This window comes from Pan paniscus, chromosome 2, assembly GCF_029289425.2.
Source record: "Pan paniscus chromosome 2, NHGRI_mPanPan1-v2.0_pri, whole genome shotgun sequence".
Classification (NCBI taxonomy): domain Eukaryota; kingdom Metazoa; phylum Chordata; class Mammalia; order Primates; family Hominidae; genus Pan; species Pan paniscus.
The window spans coordinates 154,732,453-154,755,869 of NC_085926.1; the positions used below are offsets into that span (position 1 = coordinate 154,732,453).

Consider the following 23,417-nt stretch of genomic DNA (forward strand, 5'->3'; position numbering starts at 1 on the left):
TGTGACCCTGCCAAATCCCCCTCTGCGAGAAACACCCAAGAATGATCAATAAAAAAGAAAGAAAAAAAAAAAAAGACTACTTTAACAAAAAAATAAAAAAAAATAAAAAAAAAAAAGAAGTTTCCGCTGGGTATTATTGTTGAGTTGGTATAAGATGTTCAAGACCATGAAAAGATGAATGTAATAGCTTCCTCATGGACTGATTTTTTTTTCAGTTCATCTGTCCTTTTAAGTAATCTGACTGTTTGTACCCTGACTCTAACTGAATTCACAATTATTCCTCTTGCCAAACCATGCTTCCAGACTTGACTGTATAAATTAAATTTCATGCACGCATATGTGAGCTGTGTGTACTGCCTGTTAAACTAAGTAATATAAACAAATTGAAGGCACATTTGAATGACCTTTGAATTCCGTGTTAGAGTAGTTTTTAAACAGTTATCTACTGGGCAAAGTGTAAGAGACAACCATTTACAGAGGTTATTTTCAGTGTGCTTCTTGAAAGCCCATTTGCTCATAGAATTCAGCCTCCTAACCATGCAAGTTGCATTTTGTATGGTTTTCTTCTCTCGCTCCCCACCCTCTTAGAATAGTTCTGACGCCCCCACCGTCGACCACCTGGAAGGGGCTGATCCACCCCCACCTCCCTCAGCGAAGCGCGGAGCGGCTGCGGCCACCCGGCCAGAGCCAGCGCTGCGCTGCGCTGCGGTGCGTGACTGGCTGCATTTCTCAGCCCCGACGCTGTGGTTACTCAAACTGATCTCATCGCAGGTCGTCACGACACGCGCTTCCCCTCGCCTGCACGCGGCGTGGCGTGAGAGGGGCCCTGGCAGCCGGCGCGCCCACCCCTGATCCTTCGAGGCCCACGATGAAGCCCATCCTACTTGCAATAACGGCCCGTTCTCATTCTTCAAAAGACGGCTCCCAGACGTCAACAAAGAATCTAACCTACACAGCGCCGGCCCTCGCTCCTTTCAGCCTCAGCGAGCGCTGCCCTTCATTGCCCCCCAGCGCACTTCTGGACACTGCGCCGGGTCGCCGGGGTCAGCCGCCCGGCCACGAAAGTCGCCCCCAGCGTGCCCCAGGCGTCAGTGCACGCCGGGCTCCCGGCTCCAGGCAGGCGGGGTGAGGCAACTCCGCGAAGGCCACTCGCTGGCGACCCCTTCCTGGGTCTCCTAGCCCTGGCCGGGCTGCCCCCGCGCCCGCCCCCGTCCTCGAAATCCAGGCAGTGCGGGAGGCCGCCTTGCTGCTCTCTCCGCCCGGACAGGGCCGCCCGACGGAGCGGGCAGGGAGCAGGCGCCAAGGAGGCCGAGAGGGGCCCAGGGGCGAGGTCGACTCCCCGCCCGCTGTCCCCTTATCCCACGTTTCGCAGCCTGAGGTGTTTGCTGTATATCGGGAACTGACACTTTTCGGCGTTAAAATGAGGGCGTCACCTGCTCGAACTAAAGTCGGTGGAGGGCGTCTGGAGCCGGGCGGAATCTGGGATTCCTCGCCGGATTACGCGGCGGGGTCGGCACGCGAGGCAGGCTCTGGGCGCACCAGGAAGCCCGAGCGTGCACTAAAGCGGCGGAAGGAGGCAGCGGGGGCGGGGCCGGCGGGCTGCAGGCACGCAGGCGGCGCGGCGGCCTGGGGTTGCGTGACCTGCCGGGCTGCGGTCGCACGCACTTCGTGCTTCAGGCGGCCGTCGCCGGCCGGGAGGTGCAGGTGCTGGAGGGCGGCGCCCGGCTTCCACTTTCAAAACACCGCCGGGGAGGGCAGTCACGCTATATTTCTGGGACAGGGAGTGAGTTCACCGGGGGAGGACAGAGCGTCCCCTTGTTATCACAACGTGGGTAACATTCGGTAATAAAACGCGCTCGGACAGGATGTATTAAACGAATTGGGAACCGGAGCTGCTCTTTCCATAAGCAATCAAGCTGGGGAAACTTTACAAGGAAAGCTTTAAATTGCGATGCATGGTGCAGGAGTGTGGTTCGTGTGACATGCTTACAGAGAAAGGAACCAGAGCAAGGACGGTGGCTTTGGGACGAAATTTCTGTCCGCTCTGCACAAAGACTAATTACAGAGTCGTGATTTGGGGCATGCTCTCATTCCTCCGGGAAGCTTTCTTTGCAGTGTTTTATTTTGAAATCAGAGGTGCTTGATCTCCCTGGCATACGAACTTGAGAGACCTCATTTATATGGTGACTCAAAAGCCCCAAGGACATAAAAAAGGTGCCACGTTTTAAGACACCAGAATCTAAGTTCCTTCTCAAGATCATGTGAGCAAAAAGTGTTTTGCCCGCACAGATATCTATTTACATAATTAAAATGTTTGTAGATTTGCAGATAAATCAAGTTTAGAGGACAAAACAAAAAATGTTACCACAATAGTTTTTAACACAAGAGCACCCCAGTCAACTGAAAGCTTGGGAAATTCCACATTAGTTTATTTTCTATGTACTTAAACTTTGATTTGGTGAATCTATGCTCTCTTATTTCCCTATTATGACTCTTAGGCCTATAGTGCCTAGTTACACACACATTTGTTTTTGTGATACATGTAACATTATAGGAAAGGGGGGATTCTCTAGGGTTAGAATAGACACAATAAACTCCTAGGAAGCTTTCTCAAAAATACATATTCTCATCTCAGCTTACCATATGTGGGAAAAGGCAGCAAGATTCACTGTTTAATTTTAAAATATTCTACCAGCTGACTCTGATTCTCACGTGGGATTTTTTTTTTTTCCTGGTCTGCCCAGCACACTTAATTTCTTCTGGGACAGAACTGCCTACCCTTCCTGCCTGGATTGTGCTTCTGCCTTTACTCTTCTAGAATGTAGTTAGAAAGGGAGGTGTCATTGTGTGTGGCCTTGCCTACTTGGTCCCCACACTTGGTCGAGAGGCATATACCTGACTCAAGGTAAGCCAATGACAAACAGCACTTGACTCCTCCTGGCCTTAGTAATTTGGTTAAAGAGATTGCATATCATCCAAGTTGTGCCAAAGAAAGTCATTTCCTGGCAATTTTCTAACAGGAGGGTGGGCATAGATGCCTTCTCCCCAGTTCCTTTTGGTGACAAAATTGGACCGTCAGCCACCACTGCTCTGCCATGTGCAGAGACTGCCAACAATAAAAGAAAATGGAACCAACTTTCATTAAGTGGTAGATTCTAAGGGCTGAGCCTTTTTATGGCTTTCGCAAATTCCACGTTGCATATCTGAGGTTCTCAAAGCAATACTGGCTCCTGCTTTCCTGAAACTTGATTGTTTACCTCTTCTGATTCTATGAGAAGAGATATATATTTATAGAAATAATAAAATATACATTTAGAGTGCTGTTTAGAATATTACGGGTTTTTTTTTGTAGTTATAACACTATTTTTAACTTGCTTTTTGTCACAGAACAATCTATTGGGACATTCAACCACATCAGCAAAGAACCACATCATCATTTCTAACAGCTGCACACTGTTGTTTGAGTAAATCAATGTATTTCACATTTTAGTATTTCCTGTTTTAAAACATTATAAGACTGTGGTGAACACTGAATATATGTGCTAATAAGAAAGAATTTTCCTAAAGCTTCCAGCAAACGTCTCTTGGAACTTCTAGTCATAATTGGATCATAGACGCATTCCTGATTTAATCACTGGTAAAGGGGAAGGTGCTAACAGAATTGATCTAATCTGAACTCACTTCTGGACTTGGGCTGATTCATTCATGCTTGGGGGTAGGACAGGGGGAGGGCAGTACAGAGGTCTGAATTCCTGAACAAAAGGAAGAAGGAGGATCATGTGTTAACTGTAATAGTTTTGAACATTTTAAGGGGTTTAAAACATAATAAATATTCTAATTTTTCACCCCAACAGCAGTGTTTAAGATTGCTAATTGCTCTACATCATTGCAAACCAGGGCTACTATACTTATTTTAATATTTTTCATGTGGTTGATAGATCTCATAAAATGCTTGATATTTGATATCAGTAGTCCCTAAGAAAATATCTTTAAGATGATTTGGAACTCATTTAATGGCATTAAAAACACTATCAATGGAGGCAGAACAAAATGACAGAAAAATTTTTATACTTTGTTTCCTGTAAATTCAGTAGCTACTTAAAATAATAGGTATAGAAACATTAACTTCATCTTTACAAAGGGAGAATGAAATCACTTTTACCAATCGCTTATCAAAACAAATGTGAGTTGGAATCTTAGATTCTTCATTAGAATCCTATGAAAATCTCAGAAATGAAGCAATAATTTCACTAAACAAGCAAATAATAAAACTACAAAAGTTGTTTTTAAGTGCATAAGGCAGTTACCAATTTTCAGTCTTTGAACTTATTAGCATTTATTAAGTGCTTATTATGGGCCATTTATTGGATGCTGAGTTTAATAAAAGGAACTTGGTTAATTTACATTACAGAATAAGAGCTATCAGTACCACATTTTTAGCATCAAATTCATTACAAGAGTGTTAAGTTAATGCCATTAGAGCTTTATTCTTTTTTTTTTTTTTTTTTAATTGAGACAGAGTCTCACTCTGTTGCCCAGGCTGGAGTACAGTGGTGCAAACTCGGCTCACTGCCAATCTCCGCCTCCGGGTTCAAGTGATTCTCCTGCCTCAGCCTCCGGAGTAGCTGGGATTACAGGCACAAGCCACTGTGCCTGGCCTATTCTTTTTGTTTTTAAAAATATATTCATGTAATAAATACTAAGTTGTATTTGGCACATAGTACAGTTTTGGATAAAAAGCTCTTATCAGTGGTGAACTTGCCACAGGAAATACATTTATAATAATCAAAGGTTTCGCTGTAGTGGTTGACTAACTATTAATATTTGAGGATATTTATCATTTAAAGGCCTGACTTGTCTCACTGGAAATTTTGTTCAATAATCATATTCTCAGGGCTAAAAAGAATTCAGCACACAATTTATTCCTGCACAGATGACAAAGCATTTGAACTAAAGAGAAATGCTATTTAAACATTGTGACATTTATTTTATTAGGTACTCAAGTTTACACTGTACATATAATGGATTTAAAAAGATACAGAGCTTAAACCCACAAATAGTATTTTGTGGTCTAAACCACCTCCAGACTAGAGTTATTTGTGGTTCAAAATATGCAAAGCAGCTATTTAAAGCAGTTTAAAACTTTAAATGTTAATAATGTTAATAGCAGTTTTAACAAACATGAAATGTTATTAAGAAAGAAAATCCAATCCACATCTTGGTGGGAACAAAATGTGTTGGGGTAAGTAAAACAAAGCAAGTGGTCCCTTGTAGCTGACCATTTTTGAAAACTGGAAGTGACTTCAGAAAAGTCATGAAGACAGTAAGTGTGAGACAAAGTTAGGTTTACAGAATTAAATACTTTTTGGATATTTACATGTTACTAATCCACTATAGGCTGATGTCCCCTGGGTACTGGCTGGCTGGCAGAGTCAACTAACACTGTATGTGAGGCCCAAGTGCTTCCTCTTATATTTGGTCCAAGTACACTTCTGTACTCACATTAGGCCATGCCCTCAGCCATTTCCATTATTTGTGTGAAAATAGACAATAAGCAGGATCTGACTTGAGTTATGTTTGGAAGGGTTCTCAGTTGGACGAGACATTGTGTATGAAGTGCCTGGCAAATAGAAAGAGCCCAATAAGTACTAGCTTTTCAAAAATGTTAGGTTTTTTTCTTTTGTGCACTTGTGTTGGATGGAACCCAGAAATATTAGTGAAAGCTGTGGTTGCTTCCAACCTGGGAGGCCTGTTTGCAAGTATTTAATTTCCATTTTTGAGGGGACAGAGTTGTACTGGGTTCTGGTTTGCAGGATGAAAATAAAGTTGGGGCTAACTGTAATTTTGCCATGCTCCCTTTGTACAGTTTTAAGCTCACTTTAAAATTAGCAATCTTGGGCCTAGTGCGGTGGCTTACGCCTGTAATCCCAGCACTTTGGGAGGCCGAGTCGGTTGGATCACCTGAAGTCAGTAGTTTGAGACCAGCCTGGGCAACATGGTGAAACCCCGTCTCTACTAAAAATACAAAAATTAGCCGGGCATGGTGGCAGGCGCCTGTAGTCCAAGCTACTGGGGAGGCTGAGGCAGGAGACTCCCTTGAGCCTGGGAGGTGGAGGTTGCAGTGAGCCGAGATCATGCCATTGCACTTCAGCCTGGGTGACAGAGCAAGACTCTGTCTCAAAAAAAAAAAAAAAAAAAAAAAAAAAAAAAAAAAAAAAAAGCAATCTTGTGTGTCCGGAATTGGTGGGTTCTTGATCTCATTGACTTCAAGAATGAAGCTGTGGACCCTCGCGGTGAGTGTTACAGTTCTTAAAGGCGGTGTGTCCGGAGTTTGTTCCTTCTGATGTTCAGATGTGTTCGGAGTTTCTTCCTTCTGGTGGGTTCGTGGTCTCGCTGGCTCAGGAGTGAAGCTGCAGACCTTCGCGGGGAGTGTTACAGCTCTTAAGGCAGCACCTCTGGAGTTGTTCGTTCCTCCTGGTGGGCTCGTGGTCTCGCTGGCTTCAGGAGTGAAGCTGCAGACCTTCACGGGGAGTGTTACAGCTCATAAAGGCAGTGTGGACCCAAAGAGTGAGCAGTAGCAAGATTTATTGCAGAGAGCGAAAGAACAGAGCTTCCACAGTGTGGAAGGGTACCCGAGCTGGTTGCCACTGCTGGCTGGGGCAGCCTGCTTTTATTCTCTTATCTGGCCCCACCCATATCCTGCTGATTGGTAGAGCCGAGTGGTCTGTTTTGACAGGGTGCTGATTGGTGTGTTTACAATCCCTGAGCTAGACACAAAGGTTCTCCACCTCCCCACTAGATTAGCTAGATACAGAGTGTCACACAAAGGTTCTCGAAGGCCCCACCAGAGTAGCTAGGTACAGAATGTCCATTGGTGCATTCACAAACCCTGAACTAGACACAGGGTGCTGATTGGTGTGTTTACAAACCTTGAGCTAGATACAGAGTGCTGATTGGTGTATTTACGATCCCTTAGCTAGACATAAAGGTTCTCCAAGGCCCCACCAGAGTAGCTAGCTACAGAGTGTCAATTGGTGCATTCATAAACCCTGAGCTAGACACAGGGTGCTGATTGGTGTATTTACAAACCTTGCGCTAGATACAGAGTGCCAATTGGTGTATTTACAATCCCTGAGCTAGACATAAAGGTTCTCCAAGTTCCCACTAGACTCAGGAGCCCAGCTGGTTTCACCCAGTGGATCTCGCACTGGGGCTGCAGGGGAGCTGCCTGCCAATCCCACGCTGTGAGCCCACACTCCTCAGCCCTTGGGTGGTCGATGGGACTGGGCGCCATGGAGCAGGAAGCGACACTTGTTGGGGAGCCTCCGGCGGCACAGGAGCCCACGGAGGGGGTGGGAGGCTCAGGCATGGCGGGCTTGCAGGTCCCGAGCGCTGCTCCACGGGAAGGCAGCTAAGGCCCAGCGAGAAATCGAGCACAGCGCCAGTGGGCTGGCACTGCGGGGGGACCCAGTACAACCTCCACAGCCACTGGCCTGGGTGCTAAGCCCCTCATTGCCCGTGGCTGGCAGGGCCGGCCGGCTGCTCCGAGTGCGGGGCCTGCCAAGCCCACGCCCACCCGGAACTCCAGCTGGCCCGCAAGCACCGCGCGCAGCCCCAGTTCCCACTCGCGCCTCTCCCTCCACACCTCCCTGCAAGCTGAGGGAGCCGGCTCTGGCCTTGGCCAGCCCAGAAAGGGGCTCCCACAGTGCAGCAGTGGGCTGAAGAGTTCCTCAAGTGCCGCTAAAGTGGGAGCCCAGGCAGAGGAGGCGCCAAGAGCGAGCGAGGGCTCTGAGGACTGCCAGCACGCTGTCACCTCTCGCTTGGATAGAGTTCCTACATTTTTATCAGAATTGCAGGCAACATACCTCTTCTACATGCTTTTCATGGTGGGGGAGGAGGAAACAAAGGAGGGAGCATAAAACTACTTTTTGAAGTGAAGAACGACATTTCCCTGCTGGATACATATTTTATGTAAATTCACAACAGTAACAAAAGCACAGACACTGTGTCCTCATAAACCAACACAAAGTTCTGCAGACCATGTGGAAAGCCCTAGGTTAGTTGCTTTAGAGCGTCTCTATTCCAAAAACTGAGAGCATTTCCTTCCCCAGGGATCACTGACAATACGGGGTTGGGAGGGGGGAATAAAGGGTCATAAAAAGAAGTTAACAGCAGCTTAATTTGGCTATTACTGGATAATTTTTAAAAGTCGAAGTAAAAAGTGAAAATTAGCTTAATTAAAAACTAATGGGGTAACCCAAAACTTTATTTAATATGCCCAATGATGGGATTATTTTAAATTGTACTTCAATTCTAGTATGGACAGTAATGGGGTGGGAAGACGGAGGGAGGGCAAGTGAGAAACCTGAAAAGGGAGAGACCAAGACAAAACACCAACACAGGGCACAGGATTCGAGGCTTTTTTTTTTTTTTCTTAAACCTATTTTGTAACATCTTGTCACAACACTTCCTTTGCACTATCTTCTTTCAGGAATAACACTTTTTGCTGCTACCCTTTAAAAAATGTCATTCATCACAACTTAACTCTTATCCTTTGAAATTCTTACTGGGGTCTACTGCTTTCCAACTTTCTTTTTCTTTGTTTTCTTTTTTTAAGAGACAGGGTCGGGCTCTGTCACCTAGACTGGAGTGCAGTGGCCAGATCATAGACTGCAGCCTCAAATTCCTGGGCTCAAGTGATCCTCTCACCTAGGCCTTTCTGAGTAAAGACTACAGGTGTGTATCACCACACTATGCTAATTTTTTTTTTTTTTATATAGTGACAGAGTCTCACTATATTGCCCAGGCCAGTCTCAAACTCCTGGCTTCAAGGGATCCTCCTGCCTCAGCCTCCCAAAGCTCTGGGATTATAGGCATGAACCACCACGCCCAGCCCAACTTTCTATGATAATGAAAATGTTCAGTATCTATGGTGTATCATACATTACCTACATGACTACTGAGTACTTAAAATATGGCTAATGCAATATAGCAATGGAATTTTTAAATGTACTTCATTTTAGTGAAATTAGTTACATGAGGCCACCTTACTGGACAGTGCAGGTCTAAGGGAAATTTACAGTGGAAAGGAAATTGGTCTCAAAGGCAATATGCAGACAAATAAACACAGATGAAATTAAACCAAGGAGTGAACTGCAGCCTTTGAGCTGGATTTTCTCCCATCCTTAAAGTGTTGCCTTTCCTTATCCTATAAACAAAGTACTCAATAAATAAAACTAGCCTCAGAACAGAGTGATCTTGCATTAGGTGTGCAAATTCCTGTCCCAGATAGGTACCAGTTTTGGTGCCCTGTATCTAAACTTCCATTATCACAAAATGAGAGCAGTCCTACCCTCACTATCCCTCAGATAAATATGACGAGGATGAATAGCTCTGAAAGTTATTTGGGCTTCTCATAAGCATGTTATACTTGACCACTTGGTTGACTGTCCTCTAGGCCTCTTAATCCTTTCTTCTTTGAGGGAGTGGAAACAGAAAATCAAGGGTAGGCATTGGGGCAAAAATATCAGTCAGGTTAAATGTACAAGATACATCTACTAGACTTTTTTTTTTTTTTTTTTTTTTTTTTTGAGACAGAGTCTTGCTCTGTCGCCCAGGCTGGAGTGCAGTGGCATTATCTCGGCTCAGGGTAAGCTCTGCCTCCCAGGTTCACGCCATTCTCCTGCCTCAGCCTCCCGAGTAGCCCGAGTAGCTGGGACTACAGGCGCCCGCCACCACGCCCGGCTACTTTTTTGTATTTTTAGTAGAGACGGGGTTTCACCGTGTTAGCCAGGATGATCTCGATCTCCCGACCTTGTGATCTGCCCGCCTTGGCCTCCCAAAGTGCTGGAATTACAGGCCCGAGCCACCGCGCCCAGCCATATCTACTAGACTTTTTAGTGCCAAGGAACAAGGCACTAGTGTTCAGTACTTCCTGGTGTCATTAATTAGTAGTTATCAATAAGCAGTTTGGTGTACCGATACTGCTCTGCGTCATTTAATCACTTCTCTAAATCTATAGGTTCAATTAATTTTCTTTGTATTTACTTAATCTTATTTTATTCAATAGCAAACCAGTCTCTTTGCCTGCTACAGAGCCATCGATGTTTTCTTTGGTTCTTGGAAGAACTGTACTTCGACCTTATATAATCCTCAGAAAGGCAAGATCTGGACTACGAATGAGTCACCTGCTAATTACACCAATGGCTGCTCCTGCCTTGACCAGTCACAGAGTATCACCCTATCTCGGTATGCTGCTCTGCTTGTCGCGTAGTAGGTCAATAAATACTTGTTTTATGAATGAATGTATGAACAAAGGGAAGTTAGTCACGTGTAAGGGTGGGTAGCCTGCGATAAATAAAGTGTAGACTAGGAGGTCTCAAAATACTTTTTGAACTAAGCCCTTAATCTTCACTACTTTGGACTAGAATGGAAATGTCACCAACGCCTTCCCAATTAATTTGTCCTGGCTGTAATGACTGAAACCAGAACTTCCCTTTACACCCATGACCTCTACAGGCATCTCTTTTTCCTCTGCTCAAGAACAGTAACTGCTCACTGCTGTGTCTACCACATAGGCCCCAGAGCAAGGGGTGATAGGTAAGGCTATAGGCTCCCGACTCCCGACTCCCGGCAGTGCCTCTCTCCAACCCCCCACGAGGCTGGGACAGCTCCCTCCATCTCAGCAGTCGCTACCAAGCACCCGACCCACTCTCGCCCGCCTCATCCCTCGATCCCCTTCCCTCCCTCTCACAGCACTCCGCCTAAGACTAGCCCAGCCTTCTGAGCCCCACCACCAGTTTTCCCACTTCCGCCCGGCGCGTGAGACCCTGCGCGGTGCAGGGGAGCGCTGACGACAGACGTGGGCCGTGACGTCGCCGCGCCCTGACGTCCAGCCGACTGGCGGCGCGGTCGCCCGGGAGACCGGGAAAGCCGTTTCGCACCCGTCCTAGTCGAAGTCGAGGTGAGGGACGATGGCTTTCCTCAGCCTGGGATGACCCGGTCCTCCAAATGCAGTTCCGGAGTGGAGGCGTGCTCGCACCCGGGGAGAGAGCCAGAAAGCTGAGCCGCGGCGCCCCAGCGAGAGCACGAGGCCCCGGGTCTGGACTCCGCCACCACGCTCCTCTGCGGCCCCTTCCTGGTGTCTGCCAGCCCGCGGGGCCCAGGCGCGGTCCGCCTTCCTCCCAGCCCCGGGGAACGCGCGGCTCTGCTTCCTCACCCCCGCACCCTCCTCCTCCTCCTCTTCCGGCCACTGCAGGTCCAGGGGGAACGGGGTTAGAAAGGGACAGATTTGAAAGCCATTCCAGCAGTTTTGTCTGGCCTTGCGGTTGGTTTCTGTGTGGAAGAGCCTGCCGCTTCAGGGAAGTCTTAGGACGTGAACTCCCGCCTTCACCTGCCCCTGACCTGCTCGTTGTGGGTGATTCACGCCATGGGAATGGTTCTTTACGTAAGGGCTTGAAAGCTGAACGTGAGTTAATGGCCTGACGTGACACTAGTGTGAGAAACGGAATTGGAAACGAACAAGGACGTGTCTGCATTTTAAAAAATGTCTTTTCGGTGATCTTGTTAGAGAGGAGGTTCACAAACACCCACGTAGCTGCAGCCACTTATCACTGCACCTCTTGCCAAAGTGCGGTCCACATACGTGCAATGAGAAAGAATTAAAGGGACTTGTTTGATAACACACGCAAAACTATGTAAGACTAAATTTAAAAAATTACAGATTTTCCCTGTTGCCAAAAGGAAAAGAGACCCTTCTTTTTTCTTGAGAAACTTAGTATTTGTGAATGCTTCCTCTATTTAATATGTATGCAAATGTTTTTAAAGACCTAGGAATGCTTTTCTTGAGGACCTGGAAGCCATTTCTTTAAAATGTAAACATCAAGGAAGATAGGGCCCCAATCTCCTTGTCACTTTGGGAGTTTAACCTAGGTGCGTTATTCCTAATTGTAAACACCTGTTTCGTTATGGAGCCGTGCATTACTTAGGAGGAAAGCCGTTAGCTAACACAGGTGGTTACCCCAATTACCAGATGAATTAAAGAGGAAATATAAAAGAATGTATAGAACACTATGTTAAGCCCTCTTACATGAGGACACGTTACCAGTTTCCTTGAGAATGTGTTATGGATTGTGTCTCCTTGGCTGTATAAAAGAGGGATTTCCTTCTGTCTTTGTAACCTCATTAGCAGATTAGCCGTGATGTGCATCAAAGTCTAGTTGAATGCCTAATAAAATTGTTCTCTTTCTGCATTGTGGAGCATTTTCTGGGTTGGCAGGACTTTTAATTTTTAGTTTCCCCCCGATAATCAGAACCTGCCAATTCCTCCCCTTCTTATGCTAAGGCCATAAAGTTGGAATAGATTCACAGACAATGAAGGCACTACACAAAAACTGTTCTACTGGTGCTTTGTTTATACTGTCATTTAGATCCGTGCTCTCAGATAATTTTATGGGTGAAATTTTAAAAGGATGTTTAGATGGTAATTTTTTGGAAAATTCTCCCAATAGAGTTGAAGTTACTATTTCATTTTACTGATGGCAAATCCACCATTAAATGACAGAAATGAGAATAATGAGCCTTCTGGGCTCTTGCCACGTGATTATGACAATCTGCCAAACATCAGATTATGTTTGGGCTTATGTTGACATGGTTAATGGTACTTCCATTGCAGACCTCAGTTAACTTTACCACACATGTCATATTATGTTTTATGTGGGAAGACATAAAGCTCATTAGTTTTTGGTTTTAAACAGCAACTCACTGAAATGAGTCTTTGTGCTAACACAGGGAACAAGGAATCTTCTCTTCCACTAGTGGTTGCACCACTTACAAAGATAATGCCACTATAGGACTTTTTGACAACTACAGTTTCCCTGCTACCTTGCTGTATGGCCGGGGTTGCTCTCTCTGATAGAGTACTTTGCTTCTCCAGTCTCTTGTCAAAATCCTGCCCTGATTGAATACAAGCAACCTCAGGAAGCCTTCACTAACTCCCACCTCTCATCTGAAACATAAGATCTTTTCCTTTCTTGAACTCTTAGACTGCTCTTGTCTATAACTCATGGTCCTCAGGCCTTCTTCCCTGCTGTGGAATTGTGCCTGTATCATCTGACTCTGCTGCCACTGCCCTCGCCCTTCTCCTGACTCCTTAGATATGTATAAACAGCCCTTACTCGTGAGGGAAGGATTTAAAAAAAAAAAAAAAACCCAAAGTGCTCCTCCATTTATCCTCTGGTTTTATGAAAGTAGTGACTGACCTTTATATTGAATGGCTTTTATTAGAAAAAGAAAATCTGTTAAAAGTAAAATATCTGCATAAAATTATGTAAATGTCCATCTTAGATAAAATTGGCACGTGGCTTCTTATTTTTTGATCACTCTTCTGTTCAGTGTTTGCATATCATATTTAATATGGTATCTCTAAATGCTCTTTTTCTGTATTTCATCATTTAATCCAGCATTCATGCCACAATTGCTTTTTTCATCTGCTAAAATACTATATTTTCATACTTTTTCTAGCAGCATTTCAGAAAAATATTTGATTTTTAAAATACACTGAAATGTGTATTTAAAATTTTAGTCATTATGTATTTGAAAAACAATTAGTAGTAAATCACAACAGAAATTATTAGACTATAAAGTTCTAACAAAAGAGAAAATATTCTTTCTAACTTAGCAGTCTCTATAGTTCTCTCCTGTTCTATTGGCCCAATAACTAACGGAGAAAACCCTAACTGTACCTTCTAACATTGAGCTGATGAAATAAGCATCTGTTGAAACAGTTATCACCATTCATCCCCAAATACTTTTAGGAGTTTATAAAGCATCTTAATTTGAATGTTCTCTACATTATTTCTGTTCTGACTGTTGCCATCAATGTTCTTAGATTTCCTTTGGCTTCAAAGCTCTCTCACCATATTTTGGGAAGTTATGGATCATCACATTCCCATGCATGCTTTGCCTGAAGAAATCCAAAAGGTATGATATATTGTGTTGCTACAGCCTAACAGTGGGAACATGTAGCAGTTACATAATTCTAAAACCTAAAGGGGTGAATTCATTAATTTTGGTCATAGGATCTGAATGAATTGGTGGAGTGGGAGAGGGAATAATTATTATCATAATGAGCAGAATTGTACAATTCAATTCAATATGAAGAATTTTGCTGCTATGGAAGAAGACATATATCTAATTCCAGTACAGTATTTGACCAGGTGGTTGTGGAGCCCTAGTGAAAAGCAGGCATCAGAAACGTCCATGTGTGTTTTAATGGGGCTGGGTTTCTAAGCCTCTATTATGGTTTGACCAACATTAATTCTCAGTACTTACTGTATGCCAAGCACTGTTTTAAGCCCCTTTTATGCAGATGACCCTTGAACAACATGGAACTAAATTGTGTAGGTCCACTTATATGTGGGTTTTTAAAATAAATATATTGGAAAATGTTTTGAAGATTTGGAATGGTTTGAAAAAACTCACAGGCGAACCAAGTAGCCTAGAAATATTGAAAAAATTAAGAAAAAGGCATGTCATGAATGCATAAAATGTATGTAGACGCTAGTCTATTTTGTCATTTACTACCATAAAATATGCACAAATCTATTATAAAAAGGTAAAATTTATCAAAACTTATGCACACAGACACTTAAGAAACTACATGGTGCTATTTGCAGTCAAGAGATGTAAAAAAACATAACGATGAAGTATTGTAACTACATAAAATTAACTGTAATATATACTATACAAATGTAATAATTTTGTAGCTACCTCCTGTTGCTTTTGCAGTGAGCTCAGGCATTGTGATTATCTCCTTAAAACACTGTGTGATAATCATGGCCATGTGAGCAGTTCTTCCCTTCAGGAAAAAGTGATCTTGAAGTTCTTGTGTATTTTTCATCATGTTTAGTGCAATTTCATAAGCTTTGGATAACAACAAAGGACACATTTAGCATGCCACTACCTGATGCTGGAAGTACTTTCAAGAAGCAGAGAAAAGTCATGACATTACAAAGAAAAAGTTGAATTGCTTGATGTGTACTGTAGAATGTGGTGTGCAGCTGTGGTTGCCCACTATTTCAAGATAAATGAATCCAGTGTAAGGACCATTAGATATGTATATATAAAGGAAATTTATGATGTTGTAGCTACAGCTATGCCAACAGGTGCAAAAACCATGTACTTTTTGCAAAATCTCTTATAATGAAAGCATAGTTTTTATGTGGGTGCAGAATTGTTATAAGAAAGGCATACCTGTAGACTCTAATATGATTCAAGAAAAAACAAAGTCATTCCACAGAGTGAGCAGAGAGTGGTGAAAAGTCTCAGAGAGAAAAAAAAAATCATTATATGGCAACTTAAAAAAAAAGGTGAAAGATCTAAAGCTGGATAATTTAATGCCAGCAAAGGATGGTTTGGTAATTTTTGAAAGAGGTTTGGCATAAAAAAGAAAAAGTCAAGATAACAGGAGAAGCATCTTTTGCTGACCAAGAGGCAGCAGACAAGTTCCCAGATGTCATTAAGAAAATCATTAAGAAGAAAGGGGGTTTTTGGTTTCTTTTTTATTGTTTTTGTATTTGTTTGTTTTGTTTTTTTGCAGTAAAGAAAGTTTAATTGATATGAGGCCACTGTGGCATGTGGCAGATGGAGTTATTACTCAAATCAATCTCCGAAAATTTGCAGGGTAGGGATTTTCAAGGATAGTTTGGCAGGCGGTGGGGCTAGGGTATGGGAGCTGCTGATTGATTGGGGATGCAGTCATAGGGGTGTAGAAAATGGTCCATGTGTGAAGACGGAGAGTCCAAGTGGGGCATCAGTCATTAGAAATACAAAAGCCTGAAAAAAATCTCAAAAGGCCAATTGTAGGTTCTACAATAGTGATGTTAATTACAGGAATAATTAGGGAAGTTGCAAATCCATTGGAATAATGGCTCCTAGTCATTTACACCTACATATTAGCAGAACGCAGACCCCTCTAATTCTCTTAACCTTTTGGCTTTTATTAGTTTTACAAAGATGGCTTAGTTTAAGGGATATTATTTAAACTATAAAGTTCTCCCAAAGTTAGATTGGCCCATACCCAGAAATTGTGTATTAGTTTGTTCTCATGCTGTTAATAAAGACATACCTGAGACTGGGTAATTTATAAAGGAAAGAGGTTTAATTGGCTCACAGTTCCACATGGCTGGGGAGGCCTCACAATCATGGCTGAAGAACAAGGGATGTCTTACATGATGGCAGGCAACACAGAACTTGTGCAGGGGCACTCCTCTTTATAAAACCATCAGATCTTGTGAGACTTATTCACTATCATGAGAAGACCATGATAAAGGTTCACCCTCATGATTCAATTATCTCCCACCAGGTCCCCCTCACGATGTGGGAATTGTGAGAGCTACAATTCAAGATGAGATTTGGGTGGGGGCACAGCCAAACCATATCAAATGACCAAGGGCAGTTTGGAGGTTAAAGGCAAGACTGAATTTGGTTAGGTCAGAATTTTCTCACTGTTACAATTTTTGCAAAGACAGTTTTAATCCCCCTCCTTTGGGTTTCATCATACCTTATTTTTAATCTGTGTGTTATGGAAATGGAAAAAGGCCTACAGCCACTGTAACTTCTTCCTGCTCACAGGGGCAGATTTGGAGTGGGAGTTGCCCTCAGGGTAAGAGGAGTGAAACTGTCTTGTAATTGTTGGTATGTATTCATGTGTGCCAGGTTGAGATCCCAAGGTCTGCATAAGAAAACATTGGTGCTCTTATCCACAGCTTTCACACAGCACTTAAGTGAACAGGTGGACTATAAGACAAATAATGAGCCCCAACATAAGGAGAGAAAGTCCTCACTTCAGGAATCCCTGTAGAACTGACCTGAAGCCTTAAGGGATACAGGTGAATGACCCCAAGAATCAATCAGATATGGGGTCATTAGCAGAGACTCAAACACAGTGGATAAGGCTGGAATCTAATAACAGTTATACTATAGTTTTTTTCTGAAACAATTTTTCTCTCTCCAGTTCCCCATTTCTACCAAACACAAATCATAGTAGGACCAATTTATTTGCAAAATAAGTTCCAGTCCCATTATATTTGGCCTGGTTATTTGCATAAAATGCAGCAAGAATAGTTATTTGCCAAATAGGTTCTTTTTCTAAAAATAATTGGCTTTGCTGGAATTTATTTCATAAGGAATCTCAGATTAGACCTTTTAAAAGTCTCTAGCCCAGCCAAGGATTCATCTGTGCCTGCACATACCTGTATGAATTGGGTGAATTTCTCTCTTCTTGAGGTCCCACAATAACTTGGGATTCCTGGGTCTACTACGGGTTAGGAGCCCTGTAAAGGACAAGGTATGAGACCAGTATTTCCAAGGGGCTGTTATCAGCTCTGTAAGTCAACCTCAGTTACTCAAAGCAGCCTGAAACCATGCCATTTCCAGTCAAAGCCTTGGTAAAATAATCAGTGTCTCCAGTTGTGTCCTGTTGCAAAAAACACAGCAAAACAAAAAACATTCTTATTGAACTTATGCAAAAAACTATATTGCCATATGCTAAGAAGACTCATAATTAGTTTCAAAATTCTGGAGAGATCACGTAGAGAGAAAGAAATATGCTCCAAAGTTTGCAGATAGAAATATGCTTCATTCAATTGTTAAAAGCTATAAACAGCTCAAAAGGAAAGTTATTATGTTTTTTGACCCTGAAAAACAAAAAGGATCAGAAACATTTCAAACAAATAGTCATAGAAAGATTATTTCATTATTCTCTTAGTTCAGTCCATACAGTTAATTCCTGTTCTGTTTGATATTCATGAACACTTCAGCTCTTCCTGAGAGTCCTAGAAGTTTTTCCCTTTATATTAATGGCACAATCTTTAAAGATATCAGAAATCTGCATTCAAGAGCACCTGTTAGAGTTCCATAGCTGATTATAAAATCACCTTTTGAAAAGGATCAAAGTAAAAATAACTGTGGATGACAAGAGGCTTAGAACAGCTATGGTTTAAGACTCAATTAACAAGGAAATTTGGTTATTTTTGTGGCATACAATTTAATATAACAATTATTATTACTGATAACATACACTAAGTCATATTGAAATTATAGGAATCTTGCACAATTCTGGAACACATACCAATAACACTTTCATATAAATACAGCCCAAAGAAAGCCGAATACCAATTCATACTTGACAGTGCTCACTCTATGATGTCAACATGCCAAATAAGCCAGATGTCTCTTTTGGACTTCTGGGGACCTAATATTGAAAAAATTAATGAAATCAAAAGGACTGAATTTAGAACTTGAAATTTTGATTTTGGAAGGTTTGTCAAATATCAAAGGTTTAGAATACTTACTGTTACAAAATAGTATCATTGGTTATTCATTTAGCAGAAGTCATAACTCAAAAATTTCAAAAGGCAAAAACCTAAACAGCATACCTAATAAAGGTAGCATGTGGCTACCTGAATCTCTCTTTCCCCCTTTTTCCTTTTTTTTTTTTTTTGCAGTTTACTTAAAAGGCAAAAACATTTCATTGTGGCTCAGTATTACAAAAAAACTTTGTTCAAAAGAGGAAAACCAAATTTTACCTTTTTATTAATGTACTATCAATGTTAGGCCCAATTTTTAAATAAAACCTTATAAACAAATCTATACAGTCTTAATCAGTTTGACCATAAGGTAAGATTTTCCTAAACATCCCCCCATAACTTTTTATAATTTATTACAGAGCAGACCCCCATAACTTTTTATAATTTATTAAAGAGCAGATCAGTGTTCTAAGAAAACCATTATTCTGACACATGGGTCCAGATTCTGGCCTTCTAACAGTGTGCTTTTTATTTTAATGTTTTAATTTATAGAAAAACTAAATAATCCCATTCAACTTTTGGCTACATTGCTCACACCCACAGAGCTTCCTTTACAAGATCAATGTATTATAAATCTTTTACAACTTGCTTAAACCTTCAGTATTGTCATATCTTTTTGGGACAATCCTCAAAAATCTCCAAACTCAACGTGATTACTTTCCTTTGAACAAAAGCCATATTTCCAAGACAAAAACACATTCTACTTCCTTTATATAACTTGTATATAAACTTTCTCTAGTAGTCTCAATGTTAATATGTTAACTCTTAGTCACTTTTATTTCTGGTTAGGAACCTGGTAAGTAAGTAATTTTAACCATGTATCAGATTGCAGAGCCTAGGACAAGGACAGAGCTTCAGACAGTGTCTGACTCTTCCTAGCCTAGTCAGAGGACAGGGCTAACTCCATATGTCCCCAGATCTTACCTAAAATCTAATGACTGAAGAATAGACAAGTCAATTTTCAAAAATATCATAGAAGTAGTTTATAACCTTAAAACGTATAGCAAAGACAGAATTCAGTCTGCCTACTGTAGACCAAATGTCTAAATTTTGAAGATGTTTTTATTTTACCAATAATCTTTAAAACTAAACAAAGATTTCTAAAGTCATCTACACTAAAAGGCATTAAATTTTCTATTTTTCTGACAAAATATTTTATTTTAGGGCTCATTCTTCCCTAAACCAGTTAATTGGAGTTCTTTATATAAACATCCCACACACAACACATGTAATTACATGGAAGGAAATGGATCTGGTAGTTGTAAGATTTTTTTATTTGCCAGTTTTTAAGTTTCTATTTCCTATTTTAGACTATCAGTTTCTTGATTACCTATTCCCTGCCCTAAACAATTGTCAGCTAGGCAACTCTAAATTTGCATTTCTAAAGGGACAGCTCCTAGGTGAAACAGGATAGAGAACTTATATTTTAAAAGCACAGAGCTGAGACATTAAGCCAAAACGTTGTATGATAATAGTTTCTAATATACACAGGCAGGCACCCTTACCAATGGGGGTTTTCTTAAATATGTAAATTTCTAAATTGGATTTGTGGCTTCAGGGTGGAGCCCTTCAAGGAACAGGGCCAAGAAAGCGTGCAGCTTCCAGGGCCTGACAGGCAGAGCTGTAAGATAGAACAGATCCCCAAAAATCAAGGGCTCCATTTTTACGCCTAATCCTGGGTCCCCCAAAAGAGAAACGCTATAGGACGAGATAGTGATTTTATGGTGTATCTCATTGCAAGGACATTTTCGCTGAGGCTAGTGGGCAACCCAAAGCCAATCAGCTCAATCTGTAATCAGTCCATTCCCCAATCCATACTTTCCAGGTCCCCAAGAACATGGCTTTCTTATTCGGTGTGCAAAGAACCAAGTATCACCCTGTAGTAACTCAATTGTAAGCATCTGCCATTAGCCATCCCTAAGAGTATATCTCTTACCTAGCTATTACACACCAAGGCTAAAAGTTCTCTCGTAAAGCCTCTCTCATAAAGCGATTCCTTCCTCCCTTCCTTCCTTCCTTCCTTCCTCGCTCCCTCCCTCCCTCCCTCCCTCTCTCCCTCCCCCCCAGTCTTGCTCTGTCTCACTTTTTTTTTTTTTTTGAGATGAGTCTCACTCTGTCACCAAGGCTGGAGTGCAGTGGTGCAATCTCGACTCACTGCAACCTTCGCCTCCTGGGTTCAAGCAATTCTTGTGCCTCAGCCTTCTGAGTAGCTGGGATTACAGGCATGTGCCACCATGCCTGGCTGATTTTTGTATTTTTAGTAGAGATGGGCTTTCGTCATGTTCAAGACTGGCCTTGAACTCCTGACCTCGGGTGACCCCACCCACCTTGGCTTCCCAAAGTGCTGGTTTTACAGGCCTAAGCCACCAAGCCCAGCCAAAGCAAAGTAATTTCTGATATCCTCAAAAGTTAAAAAAGTCGGATAATGTAATGCAAAACAGAGCAGAGTCATAAATTTTGAGAAGGATTTGTCTACTTACAATTTTGTGGGTTTCATGAGGAAAACAGGTTTTTTCCCTAAATGGGGCCCGTGGTAACTCCTCTGTTTCTCCTAAGGAATCCCAGGCTGGCAAAAAGAAGTAAATGGAGAAACAATTCAGCCAACCAAGTAGAAAAAAAAAAGCTTTTTCTCAAAAAAACAAGATCCAAGAAGAGAAAAGGCATAAAGACCTTTAAAATATATGTATAGTGTAAATATCAACTTTTAGTTAAGCCAACTTTTAACCATAGAGCTTCGTTAAAGAAATCCTTTTAAATCTTTTATTACTATACTCTAGCCAGGACAAACAGCCTCTGGCTTTTAAGCTTTTTTCCCCCTCAAAGGTCTCCTCCTAAGTGAAACCAGTAAGTCTTACCTAAGATTATGACTTATCGATGGATGCATGAGGTGTCTCCAAAGAGACAGCAAGCATTTTTACAATATGTAGAATAGCCCCTGAGGTAGCTCAGAGAAAAGAAAATTCAAGACAGGAAATCAGAAGCTGTCCATGGAGAAGAAAAGAATCAATAAATGGCAAAAGTCCCACAAGTATCCAACCAGAAAGGACTCATTCCCAAAGCCAGCAATTGAGCCCAGACTGCTACTATAAAAGGGTAGTCTTAGCTACTGAGCTATAGCATGGGGCAGCTGCCATTGCTCTTCCAGGAAGGAGTCTGGGGCAGTCATTTTCAAGCTTGTAAAGGATTGTAACTGCTCGAGAGAATTTTCTGAAGCTAGTTAGGACATTATTCATCCTTTTTAAAAACTTTAATTATGGAGAATAAAAGATTTCTAAAATTCCTTTTAAAAAAAATGGTATACTCAGTTTCAGTAGTGACTTAATCTGAGTCTTTTACAAGCCCAGATGTTAATGTTCCAGGATTTTATCATATAAGCAAGAGGTATTCTTAGAGAGGGGATAGAGGAGATATCTCCATCGTCCCCAAGAATTCACTCTCTGTAATGGGCTTAAGATAACAAAAGATGACAAGAGCCCTGTAGAAATGGGATCTTTTAAGACGAGACTCACCCAAAGGCATGACACATTTGGGATGAAGAGTGTGCTGACTCATCTCAGACACCTGGTCCTCTCATACTGACATGAACTGAAAAATTCCTGCCCTTTGGATGGTGGAGACTGAGAGTGTACCTCTACATGGTCACAGAGTCAAGCTCCCAAGGACGTAAAACAAGATGAGAAGGAAATCTCGTCCAGTTTTTGTTTCAGGGACCTGCAGCAAAGTTTGTAACTGACCAGCCCACAGGGCCAGCTTGAGCATTGGGCTTATAGGGATCCTAGGCCCTTGTTCTATCCTACGGTGCCCCTCTCCATGACAGAAGACACATAAAGATAAAAACTGAGAGGAAAGGAGTGAAACAATGTGAATATTCATAGCACAAAGTGCACTAGATTTGCTACAGCCTCAGACTAATCACACAAATCCTTTTTCCCATTAATCAGACTTTGCAAAGGAGACAGTGATTTTTACCATCAGTTTGCGCAGAGAGAGGCCAGAAGCCTGGCTGGTAGGAAATTCTTACCCTTTTGCCGGCATGCTAGCTTTCCAGGTTCCTTTTCTCTCAGCAGCTTTGGTGATGCTGCTTGCTGTACCATAGCTGTGGGGGCCATGCTGCATTACAAAAGAAAATCATCTCTTTCTGTTTCATGGAATCATAGTCAAAAACCTCATTTTGCAAGATGTAGCCAGGCTACATGGGGGAACCAAAATGACATTTTTTATTCCAGGCAGAGGAAAATACACATGACAAAACACAGACACCAGTCACCCCGCTCAGCATCCAAGTATTGACCTGGCAAGGCTTAAACTTGCCTCTGTTGGCCCATGTTGTCTTTGATCCACTCAAAGTGGGGTGGGGTGTTCTCCAACCAGGAGTTTCAACAGGTGATCTTTAAGCAACATGGAAGAGTGGATAGTCACCCTGAGTTAGACCTGTTGAACTTTGTTCATGGCTCACAGAATGTGACCAACCAGACAAACTAGTAGAGTCTCCTGGACTTTCATCAGCAATTCTTTCAGGGAATTCTCTCCATATATACAAATACACACAATGAGATAAAGACAAACAAAAAGGCCTTCCAAACCAGGATTCCTAACCAAAAATTTCCAGGAGTAATTCTTCTGAACTAACCTCTTATTCTCTAACTGGGGAGACATCTCCCCAAACCCAGAGTCTTCCTACTATTTTGGGAGAGCCAGTTAATACCCCCAAAGGAGCCAAACCAAGACCCTTGAAGGAGCAGAACCAAGAACCCCAGTGGAGCCAAACCAACTGGGAGAAGGAAGAAGGTTCTGGCTGTGCTTAGAATACTCAGCAGACCAGTTTAAAGATGTCTTTCTAGGAAGGATGTCTTTCTCCACTGCAATTAGGCCCAAGCACTGTGGGTCAGCAGGGCCTCACTGGGCAAGGACAGCACCAGACATGGCCTTCAGTTCCAGAGAAATAAGCAGCTGCCAGAGCTCACCTCCAATTCCAACATACTGGTGGGGGGCTGACAAACTGCAGGCAGGCACCCATAAAGGCAGATCCCAGACAGACCCCCAAACTTA

The 23,417-nt window shown here is 42.4% G+C and overlaps 1 protein-coding gene across 7 annotated transcripts in view; it reads left to right on the forward strand.

The window, feature by feature from the left end:
• The first annotated feature begins 8,179 nt into the window (after nucleotides 1-8,179).
• LEKR1 (leucine, glutamate and lysine rich 1) overlaps nucleotides 8,180-23,417 on the forward strand; it is a 219,317-nt gene continuing 204,079 nt past the window's right edge. For 4 of the 7 annotated variants that reach the window (XM_003830645.3, XM_063602993.1, XM_063602995.1 and 1 more), the window contains exons 1-2: nucleotides 8,180-10,963; nucleotides 13,889-13,980. In XM_003830645.3, coding sequence (XP_003830693.1) covers nucleotides 13,933-13,980 — 48 coding nt within the window. In that variant the 5' untranslated portion in view covers nucleotides 8,180-10,963; nucleotides 13,889-13,932. Of the gene's footprint in view, nucleotides 11,468-13,888; nucleotides 13,981-23,417 lie in introns of all 7 variants that reach the window. The other 3 variants (XM_055110616.2, XM_063602992.1, XM_063602994.1) reach the window with 1 other exon arrangement.